This window comes from Hemicordylus capensis, chromosome 6 (assembly GCF_027244095.1).
Source record: "Hemicordylus capensis ecotype Gifberg chromosome 6, rHemCap1.1.pri, whole genome shotgun sequence".
In the NCBI taxonomy this organism is placed as follows: Eukaryota; Metazoa; Chordata; class Lepidosauria; order Squamata; family Cordylidae; genus Hemicordylus; species Hemicordylus capensis.
This window is the reverse complement of record NC_069662.1, coordinates 34,095,075-34,112,460: the sequence shown is the minus strand read 5'-3', so window position 1 is coordinate 34,112,460 and position 17,386 is coordinate 34,095,075. Positions and strand designations below refer to the sequence as shown.

General features: G+C 44.4%; 1 protein-coding gene and 1 pseudogene across 1 annotated transcript; one reads left to right on the top strand and one right to left on the bottom strand.

The window, feature by feature from the left end:
• The first annotated feature begins 2,141 nt into the window (after positions 1–2,141).
• Positions 2,142–6,403, top strand: LOC128328810 (uncharacterized). The gene is made up of 2 exons (XM_053258895.1): positions 2,142–2,244; positions 5,728–6,403. Exons 1-2 carry the CDS (start codon positions 2,153–2,155, stop codon positions 6,308–6,310), a joined length of 675 nt encoding a protein of 224 aa, XP_053114870.1. The 5' UTR covers positions 2,142–2,152; the 3' UTR covers positions 6,311–6,403.
• Positions 6,404–8,805: 2,402 nt separating this feature from the next.
• LOC128331302 (natterin-3-like) lies at positions 8,806–16,798 on the bottom strand (annotated as a pseudogene).
• Between the last annotated feature and the right edge of the window lie 588 nt (positions 16,799–17,386).

Here is a 17,386-nt window from a genome sequence, read left to right as displayed (position 1 = left end):
AGCATAACTCATTTATGTCTGCGGTGTTCTTAGAGCCATACAAACCACATGTGAAATCTTCTGATGGTACATCGAGTGTCTCTCCAAGTTGTGCAAATGTCACCTGAAATTCTGCGCTAGTCTATTCAAATCTAGGTGCAGAATGTTTGCCACAACCAACAGGGGAAATGTGTTGCAGCCTGTGAAGGCATATAACCCAGGAAGTGCCTATTAAATATTATCTCTTATAGCACAAGCAATGCATCTAATGTCAGTGTATCTTGACTGTGGTAATCCATGCTTCTGAAAGATAGGTGCAGATATCATGGGGCACTGAGCAATACTTAGGACCATCACATCCATGTCCTCACAAACAATAATGATTGCCTTGAAGTACATGCTCTATCTGGAAGTACAGTGTCCTACCCTTGTCAGCAACTATAGACCATTTCTGAACAGCTAAAGCAGGATCAATTTCCTTAAGTTTTGATTAAGACACAGAGACCGAATTGGTTCAATATTTGTATCAACTGCGCATTCTCTGTCAACGACTTCACAGGTATGGATAAAAGGCTTCACTTTTATGACTATTGTGGTTTGAATAATAGTAAGTTCCTGAGGCAGATGACGACGATTTTTATGATTACCTAAAAGAACTTTAGTTGCAAACTTTGAAGTTTTCTACAAAATTCTACAGAAATATGAATTGAGGTAGATGACATAATCACAAAACATGCTGTTGAGGTGTCCCTGTGTATCACTCAGTACAGCTGTATCAAATTTGGTTCAGTTCGGTAAGGCAGTCCACAAGTTCTTCTGCCTCAAACGTTCATGCATCTGCTATCTTGGATCGGGATGGATGACATACAAACTGCACAATCGATCTCATAAGTCTACTGGAAAGTAGGCTACAAATTGAGCTGTGCACTTTTTGTGTACAAATTGTGCACTTGGCTGTCCTGTGCAGCTTAAGATAAGCTTTTCAAGAAGCTCATTGTCAGAATTAAGAGTACAGAATTTGAAACATGCAACTCATTAAAGATTGATGTACCACTGATCCCACTTTCAGTGTTGGTCCCATCCTTCAGAGATAGGATGGAGGCTGAAAAACCAAAGGAAAGTGTGGATTCATGGAGGCTAAGATGTAAGCAAGCAAAAATATATAGAATGTAATAAATAATTACTACCCATATTGGGTAAAACTTATGGCAAGTGCCTTAACTTGCAGTTTCCAGGCTTATATGTGCATTAGTGAATCTACAGGCTCTTAACTAGTTTCTTAAACAGAATGTTTGTTGATCATATAATTTAATATATCATTTTCCACTAGCATTATAACACATTGCTGAGTCTGAGACAATGCCACCAATTCCTAGAATTCAGCTGAAAGTTCCTGTAAATGTTTCATTGCTAGGTTCCTCTTTCTAATTTTCAACATCAGATGTTTCAAATCCTTCCTGTCCCAGCAAATAATTATTTCAGAATTTCCTCCTTGCAATTCTGTGCAAGGAGGAGCTCGTAATTTTTCCTCAAGAGAGGCAGAGCTGCTCTATAAAGAAAGGAGCTGCTGATCTGTCCCAACAAGTGCGTGAAAAAGGACCTTGCAGCAGAGAGACAGGCTGGTTGGTATGTCTTCTTACCATGAAGTGGATGGTGAGTGATCCCAGCTCTGGAACTAAAGAGAAGTTTATCAGATGTGCTTCTAGCTAATGTCTTTTTGCCACCTCCAGCTCCACTTAAGTGGATGATGGTAGGAAAGGGTTGAAAATGGGGCAGGGGATTTTCCTGCCTGCCGTTATGTCCAGAGGAGATAATGTCTGTAGCCCAGAAAGCAAGAACATTTAAACTATTATCTTGTTTTTAGATGAACCAGAAATGATGGGCTTGTACACACCTGTCCCTTCTTCAAGGAACTTATGAATGGACATTTGATTTTGAAATTGCACACTTTTAAGACCATTCAGAAATGACACGTTCTCTTACAGACTAACCAGTGTTTTTTGGCTCCCTTTTGAAAGGTACCATAATCGGGAGTTGGCTTACTGAAATGCAGATTTAGCATAGCTTGTCCCCTTCTAGACAGGCCCGCCTCTCATGCAATGATTGCTCAGTTCCCAGACAAAAATGGTGTCTATTTTGACAGATGTCTAGATGTCGGCCGGACTTCAGCCTAATGTGTGTGGCTGTCTTGCTGTGCTTGGGGAGTGGGGCCTTTGGGGCCATAGATCCACATCACCTGAAGATAATTGTTGACTACATCAGAGGGTGAGTATCTTCATGGATGTTCTGGGACTTTCCAAGGGAGCTGCATGCTAGGGGAACCTTATCAAAACACAATTGTGAGTCTACACCTACTGTACCAAGAATCTCAGCATTTTGTCCTTATAAAGCTGCTGGTGAGAGAGGCAGCTTTCATGCCTACAACAATTTACAATTTGGTCATTTGCTACTGATTGATTGATTGACTGATAAATTTCTATACTGCATTTCATTAAAACAATCGCAAGGCAGTTTCCACAAAAGTTAGAACAAGACTATAAAAATCACACAATTAAAATGTTAAACTAGAATACAAAAATACAAATCTGATTAAAATATTGAAAACAAGCTCAATATAACCATAACAAATACAAAGAAGCAGCAATAGAAACCATCAAATAAAAACCTGGGTGAAAACCAAAGATTTCACTCACTTTCTAAAAACTATGAAGGAGACTGAGGAGTATATGCTCACCAGGAAAGCATTCCAGAGTCTGGGGGCAAGAACTGAGAAGGCCCTGTCTCTGGTGTATGACAGCCAAGCCTACCTCATTGTCGGCACACGGAGCAGAAGCGCCCCCCCATGACCTCATCAAGTGGGCAGCAGTGCTCGGGAGCAGGCGGTCCCTCAGATATCCAGGGCCCAAACCATTAAGGGCTTTGAAGGTCAAAACCAGCACATTGAATTGGACCCAGAAATAAATTGGCACACATGCAGCTCTTTCAAAATGGGTGTAATTGTGATCCCAGCGGGCAGCTCTAGATACAATCCTAGCTGCCACATTTTGCACTAGCTGCAGTTTCTGAATATTCTTCAAGGGCAGCCCCACATAGAGCGCGTTACAGTAATGTGACGTGACTAAGGTGTGGGTAACTGTGGCTAGATCTGCCTTCTCGAGAAAGGGATGCAGCTGGTACACTAGCCGAAGCCGTGCAAAGGCACCCCTGGCGATCGTCTTCACCTGAGCTTTGATCTGGGGATAGCCTCAAAGGGTTCAAAAGCATATAGCTTTGAGGAGCCCCTGGTGGCGCAGTGGTAAAACTGCAGCCCTGTAACCAGAAGGTTGCAAGTTCGATCCTGACCAAGGGCTCAAGGTTGACTCAGCCTTCCATCCTTCCGAGGTTGGTAAAATGAGTACCCAGAATGTTGGGGGGCAATATGCTAAATCATTGTAGACCGCTTAGAGAGCTTCCAGCTATAGAGCGGTATATAAATGTAAGTGCTATTGCTATTGCTATTTAAATGCCCAGGAGAAAAATGAGAAGACACTTAACAAATTCATTCATGTGCCAAAGCCTAGAAATTGAAAGTTAAGGCACCCATATTAAGTGCCATGCCAGGCAGCAGAAAATGTGCTCTACAGTCTCATGTATGTATGTATGTATGTATGTTATTGTCCTTGCTTACACCTTAGCCATCATACACCCATGCTTTTCTTTCATCTTCTAGTCTTCTTCCTCTGCAGAGTGGGAGTAACACTGGGGAAGGGACAGGCAGTGCCATCTTTGGGGGGATCTGTACATCCATACTTGGCCCTGCACCAGGAGCGGCAATGAAGAGTTTCCGCCCATTCCTCTCTGCTGCCAGTCCCAGAGCCTGGCTCCCATTGAGCAGCAGCGCTCCCAACCCAGCCAGGCCCTTGCAAATACATCGTAGCTGGGGTGGGTGATGGGAGTTGTAGTTCACCAACATCTGGAGGATCACAGGTTGTCAACCGCTATTGTAGTGAATGAGTGGTTGCTGCAGTAACATTCATGCACTGCAGTTGGAGTAACTGTACTGTGGCAGTGCTGCTTGTGCAAGCTGCTTGTTCGCTACAGCAGTGTTTCCCAACCAACTAGTATGCCACAGTACACTACTGTGCCCAGAGGTGCACCTAGTTAATTTTGGAGCCTGGACCTAGAGGCCTTTGGAGGCCGCCCCCCCCCCACAAAAAATTGAGCGTCTTCATGCTCAACTGGGTGACCACACCATCTGGGACAGACTAAAGAGGATTTGGGGCCCCCCTGGGGCTGTGGAGGCCCTGGACTTTGGCCCAGAAGTCCAGGGGTAAGAGCACCTCTGACTGTGCCATGGGACACTGGCTGGTGTGTCACACTGACTCACTCTGAGTCAACTCCAAAAGTGAAGAGTTTAAACATAGGGAGCTTACAGTATGTGCCTCACAATGCATTGGGGAAACTCCCCACTTTTGGAAGTGACTTGCTCCCTTATGCACCAGGAGGGATGTGAGCCTGGAAGAGGAAGGAAATGAAAATAAATTAAAATTCTGCTGCACAAAAGGGATGTCTGTTGGAGGGGTAGTATGCCCCAGTTGTTAAAAATGTATGGGATAAAAAAAGGTTGGGAAACACTACTCTACAGTGTCAGGGTTTCTTTATGTATCCACAGCAGCCTTGATGTGGTGCACAGCATTATTATTATTATTATTATTACATTTATATCCCGCTCTTCCTCCAAGGAGCCCAGAGCGGTGTACTACATACTTGAGTTTCTCTTTCACAACAACCCTGTGAAGTAGGTTAGGCTGAGAGAGAAGTGACTGGCCCAGAGTCACCCAGCTAGTTTCATGGCTGAATGGGGATTTGAACTCGGGTCTCTGCGGTCCTAGTCCAGCACTCTAACCACTACACCACGCTAACGATCATGTTAGCCAGTATGTTTGTATGGCCGAGTAGTACTCACATTTGGTGAGGCCATGTGTGTTTGGAGGGCTGTGCCCACAGTTTTTGGGATGTGGTATGCATACGTTCACACACTGCTATCCCTAAGGGATATTGGGGACTACTGCGGGCCCATTAACTGCTATGGGCATTTCCAGTCAGCAACAAACTGCATGATATTCCTTGCTTTTCTGCAGTTGCCATAAACAATAGTAATGAAAAAGGGCAGGTTCTTCTTGGAATGGAAGAACTGGCAGGCAGGCAGCATTCATGTGAGGTTGCTGCTCAGTGTGCAGAGGTTAAGATCATGCTAGGAAGTAGTGCGGAAGCTTGCATCAATGTGAGTGTGAGTAAGGTTGCACTTGGAACTTGCATGAAAGCTTTGAACATCTTGCAGTTTATTGCCATCTGGAAATGCCCAATGATTAGCCCTGTTCAGTTGTCACAAAAATGTAGAAGCTGTACTTGGGCCCCATGCCAATGACCTCATTAGCTCCACCCTTCCATGCTCTACCCAACCACAGCATTTGTCTGAGGAGACAAACTCTGTTCTTGGGGAGATCCACCCTGTGATGTGGAGCTTTCCCTTTCCTTGTAGCTTCTGTTTGAATTATAAAACCTGAAGTTGCAGAACCAACAACATGCACATCTGGAGCTGGGGCTGAACCCTGAAGAGCTGGGCAGAACCCCACAAATGCAAACATTGTAATTGTGAGGTATGTTTCCATAGCCAAAAGAAGAAGCCCCATTTGGAATAATGTGCATTGATTTTCATTTGCTCCACACTACACCACTCCTTCCCATTTTTCCTGTAATTTTTTCTAGGTATGGCGTTGAGAACAAGCATTATGCTATGGCTGTAAGACTGGATGACAATCTCTGCAATGCACCGACACAAGCTGACTTGAAGAAAGCTTTGCCTAAGAGTGTTATGGATCAGATGCACAAGGATATTGATAAGCAAAATGGCATATATGTCCCAAAGTCAATTGGGAATATTGTTGCAGCCAGACCAAGAATTTTTCAGGACACCACTGAACATGCTGAATGGCGCCTGTTGCATGAAGATCAGAACAGCCCTGTAACCAAGATGCTAAAAAATAAGGAACGGAAGAGTTGTCTGATCTTCTTTAGCAAGTTATCTCCCTGTGTAGACCGATGTCTCAATCAGAATGACATGAGAAACATTGTCCAGTGGATCAAACCCCTTTTTGCCAAGCTCAATCAAAATCTTAGGGCATTTGTCTTTGAGACCATTTATGGGAAAGATTCAAAGAAAGAGGCTGAAGTTGTGGTGGAGGCCTGGAAAAGCATCCAAGATGCCCCACTTTTTCGATGCGACAAAAACCAAGCCTGCATCAAATGTTTTAACAACAACCAACTTAACCCCAAGTGCTTGAACAAGTAGGGAGAGCCAGCAGCATCATGGTACACACCCAGGCAGGGCAGTTGTGGCAACTAGCAATTGCCAAGTGGCTTCCTGGGCAAGTTCAAATCAAAGCTCTCCACACTCCACCCCCCAGTTTCCCAGACTGAGCTCTGCACGTGCTTTTTGTTTGTTTGTTTGCTGCTTTGCTGTTGAATCAATAAATGCTCAGAGCACACCATAACTTTTTTTTTGTTGTTCTTTGGCTTTTGGTTCTTTTTGGTGTCACCCATACCTCCTCCCTCCCAGGCTATGATTGAAATAAGCAGGCTCATGATGATGGGTTGCAGTGCCCGCTTCTGTATTAGGGTTCTGTAGTATTTGTGCATATCCATATCCATGTGAGTATGCCTGTAAATACAACAGTACTATGAAGCCCACTGCTCAGTTGAGCTGGCATAAAAGCCAGAAGCCTGATGTTCAGCTTGAGGGGGTCTGGAGAAGTCCCCTAAGAAAAGAAGTTGATTGCAATGCGCTGATCTGAAAGATCAGATCCTGTGATTCTCGTTTTGTAGGTAACTTCCAGATAAGTGGGTAGGAGGAGAGAGGTAGGGGCTATATCAGAGTTTGCATGCAGAGTGGATCAGGCACTGCAGGAGAGGCAGGCATTCAACGGGGTGGACACTGATGGCTGTCTAACAGCGGCATGCTACCATGGGTGTTCCTGTCACCACTTAGTTGTGACCCAAGCTGTGAGTTGGAGTTGGAGTTGTGCTACGTTTGAGCTGGGTTAGAAGAGTGGCAAAATTCTCCTCTGCACTTGGTAGAATGATACAAAAAGAGATCTAACTTATGAAATGGATCCATGCAACCTGCCCCAGAATAATTTCCATTTAATATCCACTTCTACCATCTCTTCCCTCGGGAACAGAAAAGTACCAATTATCTCCTGGAAACCTAGTAGTGAAGTAAAGTAAGCAGGAGGGGCAAGGATAGAATAGAAGAAAAACAGATCATTTTAGTTGATGAATAAATAAAACAATGGTAGAAGATAGTGTTAGTAGTGCTTGCGTATCTTGTTTGGTTACAGTTTTAGTTTCAGAGTGAGGATGTGAGGTGAAAACTGGGTGAGATAATCCTAATCCCTAACCAAAAATGACTAAATCCAAATTCCCTACCCTATCAAATTTATCAAATTCCCTTCCATATCAAATTAACACTATCAAATTTAGGAATTTCAAAGAAAAATCCTCCCCTATCCCTGGCTTAGCTAATTCCCTACTCTAGGCTGAGTCAACCCCAGCTCTGCTCACTGAACTAGCAGCGGAAGATTGGATCTTGCTTTGTACCAACTATTAATTCTTGGGCAGGATGGCTCCTATACAAAGGTCCGACACATGAGTAGAACACAGCTACACACAGAACAAGAACAAAATGCTTCACATACACACGTCTCATGCAACAGAAGTGTTTGGGAAGGAATAGATATGGCATTGCCCCAGAAAGTGGCAGCACAGAAAAGAGCTACCAATGCTACTAATGTGGGGACTCTGCCCACAAAGCCAATTTTGCTCACTGTCCCATTATTAAATATTATTATTATGACTGCTCTTCAGCTCAAAAGAGGCCCAAAGAAAGTACACATTTCTTTATTTGCTTAATGAAGTACTGTAATTCATTAACAATGAATATAAAGAAGTGAATGCAAACAAAACATTTCTGAAATCCCTTTTTGACTTCACATTTCTTGCCTTTCTACTGGCAGTTTACAAAAACGGAATCAGGAATATACTTTCAAGATGAGGACCACACAGATGAACACAGAGATATTGACAAGAAGATGACTTTTCCCTCCAACTAGATGTTCAGAATGTTTCATTTCAAATAAAGCTGTCAAATAATGAAAGGATTGTGACTGATTGTTCATCTTTTAATTGATTGTTTTAAATATAATTAATTTGCATCTTACCAAAACTTCAAAAGTCCTGCCTTTCTGAGATATGAAAGAATATGTCATTTAATTTCACAATTCAATAAACAAGAATAAACCATTCATGATTAGAAGCAAATGGTTATCTTTAATATTGCTAAATTCCCAGTTACAATAACGCACCCAAACAAAACTAAATGCAACAATTGATCTATCAGTCAGCTCACAGCCTCACTCATTAAAATTTGCTAATAACTTCACCAAATAATATTAAAACTTTATTGGAAACTTTTGCTGATTAATTGTATTCGAATTTTTCGGACTGAAAAAGAAATTTCCAGATTAAGACAAAGTAGAAATCATCATATGGTCAGAAAGTTCAGAAGAATCATTGGACACATACACAAAAAAGGAGAAGGAGAGGAAGATCTGAGCAAAAGCTACAGAAGGTTTTATTTCTAAGCATAAGAAAAAGTGCTGTAATACATGGGGCTGGTCTAGATGACCCAGAAAACCATGGTTTGTTGGATCAGGAACACAGCCTGAGGTCCTTGAGCATGAATGCTTCCTTGACACACACACACACACACACACACACACACACACACACACACACACACACACCACCAGCATCCTGATGAGTTTAAACAACAAAGATTCAGATTAGACATGGAGCTGTTTAAATTAACAGCTGATGTCAAGATGCTGACTTCAGAATTTTGTGCCATTGTGAAAAAGAGAAGAGGAAGCACATGAGTTCAGGGACTTCGAGCCATGTCCCCATGCCGGTAAACCATGGTTTATTGGGTTTTCAGAACCAGGTTATTGACTCTGATCTCAAAGTTAATTGAAATAAATGCCCCAAATGCACTTTTTCCCCTTCTTGATTTCAGCTGTACGTGGCTGAATGTCAATTACATAAACCTGCATGGAGGTGCATTCGGGATGGGTTGACACCGTTTTACAATGACATGTACTTGTGCTACAACCACATTTCTGCTGACTCCTTGGACTGTGGCACTTCGTTCCGAGCCATCATTATAGTAGCGAGTTACTCTAGCAGTGAAGGGAATATTTGCTCTCATTCTTTTGCCTTCCATTGACAGTTCACAGATCTGGTTGGGTGGGACAGAAACTTCAACTGTTTCAGTAATAGTGGTGGATCTGCTCTCGGTGGAACCTTTACTCTAGCCAAAAGTGTGCTCTGCAGAAATACTCCATTCTGCCCCAAAGACTTCAGGAACCCCTGCCGTCATCTTAGTGCTCACACTCACTGAGACAGAACTGCTAATATCCCAGCGATATTCGAACGTTACTGCTTTTGATAAGGTCGTTGACTTCTTCACTGTACTACAGTCATTGTTGGTGATTTTACTGCTGACTAAGGTAATCTCCTCATTGCTGTATGTCGCCTGATCCCTCTTGTACCTGACATTCTCGATTTACTGAGAACGGTAGGTTTTTTTTTAACAATCAGGACATCATAGTATTTATACCACCACTCTTTACCATTAATACCTATAAAGAAAGCTTTGTTATGGGTGTCAACCTTCCCAATGCCATATTTATTTCTCCCTCCATAAAATCTGCCTCCTGGGCAGGTACCTACAGAATTGGATGGAACATCACCCCATGAATCCCTTTGCCATTGCAACAACTCCAGATCATTTTCATTCACCAAAAGCGAAAAGTCAGAGCTCTGTGATTCTTTCTCTCCATAAGGGTAGAAGCAGGCTGAGCCACGGCTTGGATTATAGAATCCAGCATGGCAGCTTGATACTTTACAGAGGTATTCAGTCCTTTGTGCATAACTGTTCCAGAAAGACACAGCTCCACTAGGGATAGATCCTTGGAAGTAAACCCATTTCAGGGTTGCACTGTCAAAAGCATCACGCTTTTTTCTATTCAGGATCAGTGTTTTGCCATCTTCTTTGCTTGGGCCTAAAATAAATAGAAAGATTAAATAGAAAATAACATCATCATCATCATCATCATCATCATCATCATTATTATTATTATTAATAATAATTCAATTTCTATACCGCCCTTCCAAAAATGGCTCAGGGCGGTTTACAAAGAGAAATAACAAACAAATAAGATGGCTCCCTGTCCCCAAAGGGCTCACATTCTAAAAAGAAACATAAGACACACACCAGCAACAGTCACTGGAAGTACTGTGCTGGGGGTGGATAGGGCCAGTAACTCTCCTCCTGCTAAATAAAGAGATGAAAGGCTAGTAATTCGGCAGCTCAATTGTAGGATTAGGAAACTATCCATCCAGAACCACACATCCTGAAATTATGACATCTATCTAAGTGGAGTGTGTGCCTATCTAATTGGGTTGCTCTTGGGGTGTGTGGCTATGGGGGCTGTCATGGAGAATGTCTACACTTCTCAATTTTCAGCTACACCACTGTGTATGAGTTCTGTAGAGGTGGTGAGGTGGTAGCAAGAAGGAGCTTTTAGGACAGAGCAGCTGCTGCTTCACTACTTGGCTTTCTCTCCTGTCTCTCCCTTCACTACACCTCATGTTCCACAAGAGGCCTGAGCACCGCACTTTGCTGCCAAAGTGGAGCAAAGGACAAACACTAGGGGTGTGATGAAACATTCGATGTTGTACCATTTTGCATCGAACCAGGCTGGTTCAGCGGCGTGTTCGCAAGCCGAACTGGGGTCAGTTTGGTCTGCAATCAAACCGGGGCCAGTTCTAACTGGACCAAGCCCACATGATCATACTGGACCAAGCCCGGTTTGACGAAAACCGGTTTGACATTGAAGGGGAGGAGGCAGGGGGTTGGGAGGCCAGAACAGCATCTACAGAGGCCAGATCCACAGAAGCCAGAACCTCCACATCCATGGAGTTTAGAACTAGGGATGTGCACGAACCAGTTTGGAGACCTTTTAAAGGGCCTTCGGACCGGTTCGAACCCTGGCCAGTTCAAAGGTTTAACAGCCAGGGGGGTGGCTTTAAGGATGGGGGTGGGTGCACTTACACACATCCCGCTGCATTTCCCCTGCTGGCACACGAGTCCTTAAAAGCCTGTTGGGGTGGCAACGTACCTCCCTGCTGCCCTGTGCCAACATTTACCTAACGTAACTGGAAGTAGGAACTGCGTCGGGCTTTTAAGGACTCATGCGCTGGTGGGGGAATCACGGCGGAAGGGGTAAATGCACCCACCCCCGTCCTTAAAGCCATCTCCCTGCCAGCGAACCAGCCCCCACCGGTTTTGTGCACATCCCTAGTCAGAACTGCACTACTTCCACGTGGACAGCCTGTTTGAAGAGCAATTTGGCTGTACTGAGGAGTAGCGAGAGGTGGCGAGTGGCAGCAAACAGGTAAGAACCTTGGACAACCTTTCTCACCACACCCTGCCCCTTTACTTGAAAAGGGGAATCCTCTCCAGATTCTGCTTTACAATTATGCTGCCTGAACCGGTTTGACTGAACAGACTGGACCGGCCAGTCAGTTCGACTGAACCAGTTCAGCGGAACGTGGTTCCGTTCACATTCCATTTGAACCGACCCACGTTTTTGTGTTCATGCACACCCCTAACACAGCTCTTGGCGGAAGGGGCAGGGGGAGGAGGAGAGACGGAATGATACCCACTAAAGCTCCTTCTTGCAAGTGCCTCCACCACATGACAGGATTCGTACTTTGTAATGCAGGCTGCGGTCCACTTGACAATTCCCAGTCACTGCACAGGGCTGTCTCAGGGCACCATCATGCATACATGGTACCAAAGTGGGACTCTTTGAAAAGTCCCAAATGGCTAGGGCTATGGGTACCTTAGGAACTACCTGTTCCCAACTGAATCTACCACCCGACTAGATCTGCTGGGAGGCCTCTGCTCTGCATGCTGACACCTGCTGAGTCTCGGTAGTCAAGCATGCAATACAGGGCCTTCCCAGGCTGTGGAATGGGAGGAAACGGAAGATTGCCCTTTTGATCCAGGCCTTTGGCCAGTGAGTGGCCCCTGGCTCACTTTTTTAGGACACAGCTGTGTCTGTTTTATGTTGAGGTTGTTTTTCTTGTTTACGATTGGTTTTATCTCATTCACTGCCCTGGGGCAGGGTGGCCAGAACCTAAGGGGTATACTCATGGGTCAAATGGCCCATAAGCCAGAATTTGGCTTTTAAAAAGCCAAATCTGGCCACCTAGCTCAGGGGTCTTAGGATAAAAGGTGGTACAAACATATGGAAGGGTTTCAATTTGAGTCTGCCAGTGATCCTGTCGATACTCTGGTGCAAACCTGGAATAGCAAATTAACTGGAGCAGTAAACACTATCGCTCCTAAGCTCCTCTCCAACCTGCTTCAAAATATCCCTGTGGTATCAGAAGAATGACAGGAGCTGAAGCGGCAAGGTAGACAACTAGAGCGCAAAAAGAGAAAGATTCTTCTCAAATCTGGCAGGTTACAACATAGAGCACATTGGAAGACCTATTTTCTGGCTATACATGTGGCAAAGACACCTTTTTCCCCCCTGCCCACATTGCATCTGCAAGTTCATGTCCAGCAGAGTTGCCTCGGGTTGTGAAAGGTCTAATCCGAGCCCCCTCCCCCATGACTCCAAATTTGGAATCATCGGTTAACTACTGCGATGGGGAAATATCTCATATTTGTGCTGAACTGGATTCTACAATTAGGGCAGAGTCTATTATGGAAGGATCCAGCAACTCCTCTTATGGGATCAGACTGGGTCACTTTCAGCTTCTGATTCCTGAGTATGTAGACAAGCTGCTTTAGACAGTGCACTCTACCACCTGTTCTCTTGACCCTTGCCCAACCTGGCTTATATTATCTAACGATCAGAATATGAGAGAGGGTCTGGTAAGCATCATAAATGCTTCTCTGAAGGAGGGTAAGATGCCTCCTTGTCTTAAGGAATCTATCATTAGACCATACCTGGAAAAAAACCTGCATTGGATCCCTGAGAGTAAGGCAACTATAGGTCCGTCCGCTGCGTTGTGCCTCTGTGCACTCTGCTATAATGAGAAAGGGATTCTCTCACCACAGAGAATTTCCAACATAGGGCATATGTGCCAAGCCCCACCCTCGCCCCACCCTTGCAGTTGTAAACCAATCAGGGCACTGCCAAGGGAGTGGCGACACTCCAAGGGGCAAGAGCAGGAGGAAGCAGCGCCAGCACCCACAGCATAGCCAGCCTCCATGACAGGGAGAGGAGACTGAGGTGGGAATAGCGGCAGAGGTGGTGAAAGTGCATTCTATGAGCCCTCCTGGTGCCCAAATGACAGGTCGGTCCATTTTCGCATGTGCACAGAGAGCCCCCCAAATATTTTCAATATATTTAAAATATATTCAAATATTTTCCTTATAAAACAGAAGAACCCAGCTGACCCCTGGACAAGCTGCACCCTAATGGAGATATCAATTATTGTGGTATCTTTTCTCTTTCTTTAAAACAAGTTGTTTGAAAAGAGGGATTAGGTGGGTACTCTAATCCTTGCATGGAGAACAGTGTGAAAAAAAACGGTCAAGGGAGGTTCCATCCTGACCCTGAATGACAGTTAAAATTGTTACTTCTCTTTTTGACATAGTTGGTGTTGCTAAATGGGGCCGGTAAAGAAATAGGTTCTGCTCCAATCACGTATACAGTTGGCAAGAAGATTTTGAAAGCAAAAGGGATGAGGGGTAACAAACCGTCTCCCCTTCGGGATTTGCTTCCTCTTAGGCTGGTCAATCTGGTTTCTTGGAGAATTTCTTGGGATAGTCTATCTGCCATACTGGAAAGCAGCAGACTGGTGAACTCTGCCCCGACACTGAGGTGCTGAGACAGGAACATAGGACCATAGGAAGCTGCCATATACACATGTGGACAAATTTGTTGGTACCCTTACAGCTCATTGAAAAAGTGCTTTATATCTCCTGAAAAGTAATTAAATGAAAAGCAATTGTCCCATGTATACCTGCATGCCTTTGATATGTCATCGAGTAAAGCAAAGCAAGTGTGAAAAGAGATAAAGTATTGCGTATTCTACAAAGATATTCTAAAGTGGTCTGGACACATTTGTTGGTACCCCTAGAAAAGATAATAAATAATTGGATTAGAGTGATTTTCCACATTAGCTATTTTCTTTAGTTAGTATCACACATGTCTCCAATCATGCAACCAGTCATTCAGCCTATTTAAATGGAGAAAAGTAGTCAATCTGCTGTTTGGTATCATTGTGTGTCCCACAATGAACATGGACCAGAGAAAGCAAAGGAGAGAGTTGTCTGAGGAGATCAGAAAGAAAATTATAGACAAGCATGTTAAAGGCAAAGGCTATAAGACCATCTCCAAGCATTTTGTTGTTCCTGTGACAACAGTTGCAAATATTATTAAGAAGTTCAAGGTCCATGGGACTATAGCCAACCTCCCTGGATGCGGCCACAAGAAGAAAATCGACCCCAGAATGGGCAGAAGGATAGTGAGAATGGTAGACAAAAAGCCAAGGACAACTTCGAAAGAGATACAAGCTGAACTCCAAGGTCAAGGTCCATCAGTGTCTGATCGCACCATCCATCGCTTTTTGAGCGACAGTGGGCTCAATGGAAGAAGACCCAGGAGGACTCCATTGTTGAAAGAAAAGCATACAAAAGCCAGACTGGAATTTGCTAAAATGCATATTGACAAGCCACAATGCTTCTGGGAGAATGTCCTGTGGACAGATGAGACAAAACTGGAGCTTTTTGGCAAGTCACATCAGCTCTATGTCCACAGATGAAAAAAATGAAGCTTTCAAAGAAAAGAACACCATACCTACTGTGAAACGTGGAGGAGACTCGGTTGTGTTTTGAGGCTGCTTTGCTTCGTCTGGCACAGGGTGTCTTGAGTCTGTGCAGGGAACAATGAAATCTCAAGACTATCAAGACATTCTGAAGCGAAATGTACTGCCTAGTGTCAGAAAGCTCTGTTTCAGTCACAGGTCATGGATCCTCCAACAGGATAATGGCCCAAAACACATAGCTAAAAGCACCCAAGAATGGCTAAGAACAAAACATTGGACTATTCTGAAGTTTCTTCTATGAGCTCTGATTTGAATCCTCTCTAACATCTCTGTAAAGAACTGAAACATGCAATCTGGAGAAGGCACCCTTCAAACCTGACACAGCTGGAGCAGTTTACTCAGGAAGAGTGGGCCAAACTACCTGTTGACAGGTGCAGAAGTCTCACTGAGAGCTACAGGAATTGCTTGTTTGCAGTGATGGCCTCTAAAAGTTGTGCAACAAAATATTAGGTTCAGGGTCTCATCATTTTTGTCCATGCCATTTTCATTTGTGTTATTCTTTGAAATATTCAGTTGCATCAAAACTCCAAAGCAAAGTCTGATTTTTGTTAAATGCGGAATAAACAATGATGGGTGCCAATTACTTTTGTCAGTTTCAAGTTATTTCAGAGACAATTGTGGGTTCTTTTTTTGTGGAGGGGTATCAACACATTTGTCCACGTGTGTACTGAGTCAGACCACTGGTCTATCTAGCTCAGTATTGTCTTCACAGACTGGCAGTGGCTTTTCCAAGGTTGCAGGCAGGAATTTCTCTCAGCCCTCTCTGGAAGGAGCCAGGAAGGGAACTTGAAACCTTCTGCTCTTCCCTGAGTGGCTCCATCCCCTGAGGGGAATATCTTAGTGCTCACACTTCTAGTCTCCTATTCTTATGCAACCAGGGCGGACTCTGCTTAGCTAAGGGGACAAGTCATGCTTACAACCACAAGATTTGCTACCACAGGACCACAAGATCAGAGATTATTAACTTCAGCCCATCCTCAGCAAGCAGATACACTCGACTGTGACACTCCCCCCGACCCCCTGCCGCAAGCTGCCTGTGTGTTCATCCAAACCATAGTTTGACCAGGACTTTGTTGATGCCAGGAAAGCTCTTGTTTCCACCTACCAGATCCACAAATCCAATTGAGGCACCAATGCCACATTGGTCCTCCCTAAACTCCTCAACCTCAACTCACAGGAATCTGCCGCCTTGAGTCCAGTCCAGGGAGGTCAGCTGGGGAGTCCTGAGTGCTCACTGGCTTGAGTAGGCTGCCTTGGGCACGCAGCTCACCAGTGTTCTCAGGATGAGGATCACTGTCCAAAGATACACCAGTTCCCTGACCTTGTAAGGTGGGGGACACTTCCACAGATTCAAGACTGTGCTGTTGTGCCCCTAGATGAGGAAATGCTATGGGCGGAGTGGTGGTGCTGCATGGCTCTTCCCTTCATTCTCACTGAATGCCAAAGGGCTTGTGTGAATCAGTTCTTCCATTGTAGAAGTCGAATGAGGGCGCATTGCAGGGAGAATCCAGGGGGCCCGTGGTGCGGACACTCTATCAGGGGCGAGGAGAGCAGTAACACTGTCGAAGTGTGGATAAGAAGCAAGGAACACTCTTGGGCACATATCTTGCGGAGCAGGAGTCCTGGCATCTGGAAGGCAACCATGGGAGGCAGGGGAAAGCCTGAGAGACAGAGCTCCAGAGTTGTCTCTTTCACTATCATCTTCACTTTCACTATTGGTTTCTGAATCTGATTCTACGTTCAACGGGTGCACTTTCAGTAGGCATTTAGGGGGAGAAGTTACCTCCATCAGGTTGGTCCGGCTGTACATGTTTGAAGCATGACCTGATTTTGGAATCGAGGGGCTGGAGAGTCTTGAGATTATGTGTGATAGCTGAATTTCCATATCCTGTTCCAGATCCAGATCAGTTCCAGAATCGGAGGCTAAGACCTGTTTTGCATAACCGCAGAAAGTTTATTTTTTAGCTGGAGCAGGATCTTGGATGGGATTGTGAGGCTGCAAATTAGCCGTCTCTATGGAGGAAGTTAGTTGAGGCTTGTCTTGACTGGAGAATTTATTGTGATTGGGGCTTAGTACTTTGGCAGCTGGGCTGTGAATCTCTTGGCCAGAGATAAGATTTCTTAAAGGCCTTTGAAAAGAAGACTCTTTTTGGACACAATGTTGTAAATCTGTCCCAATATGTACACTTCTAAAAATTGTATTCACGTGTCAGTCCCTTCCTAGGAGTGTCTCGCTCCATCTTTAGTAGGAAGGTAAGGCCCCTGCTAGCAGACCCTTGACTGTATGGCATGAAGTCTGGCCTTTACTGGTTCACAAACCACAAGCGTTTACATGTGCATTGCTATGTTCACAATCGTGCACACATTAAGATACAGAGTGCTTGTCAACTTGTGCAGT

Coding starts and splice junctions, on each gene's coding strand:
- LOC128328810 (XM_053258895.1), top strand. CDS start 2,153: ATGTGTGTGGCTGTCTTGCTGTGCTTGGGGAGTGGGGCCTTTGGGGCC. Junction 2,245..5,727: donor ATTGTTGACTACATCAGAGG/GTGAGTATCTTC, acceptor AATTTTTTCTAG/GTATGGCGTTGAGAACAAGC.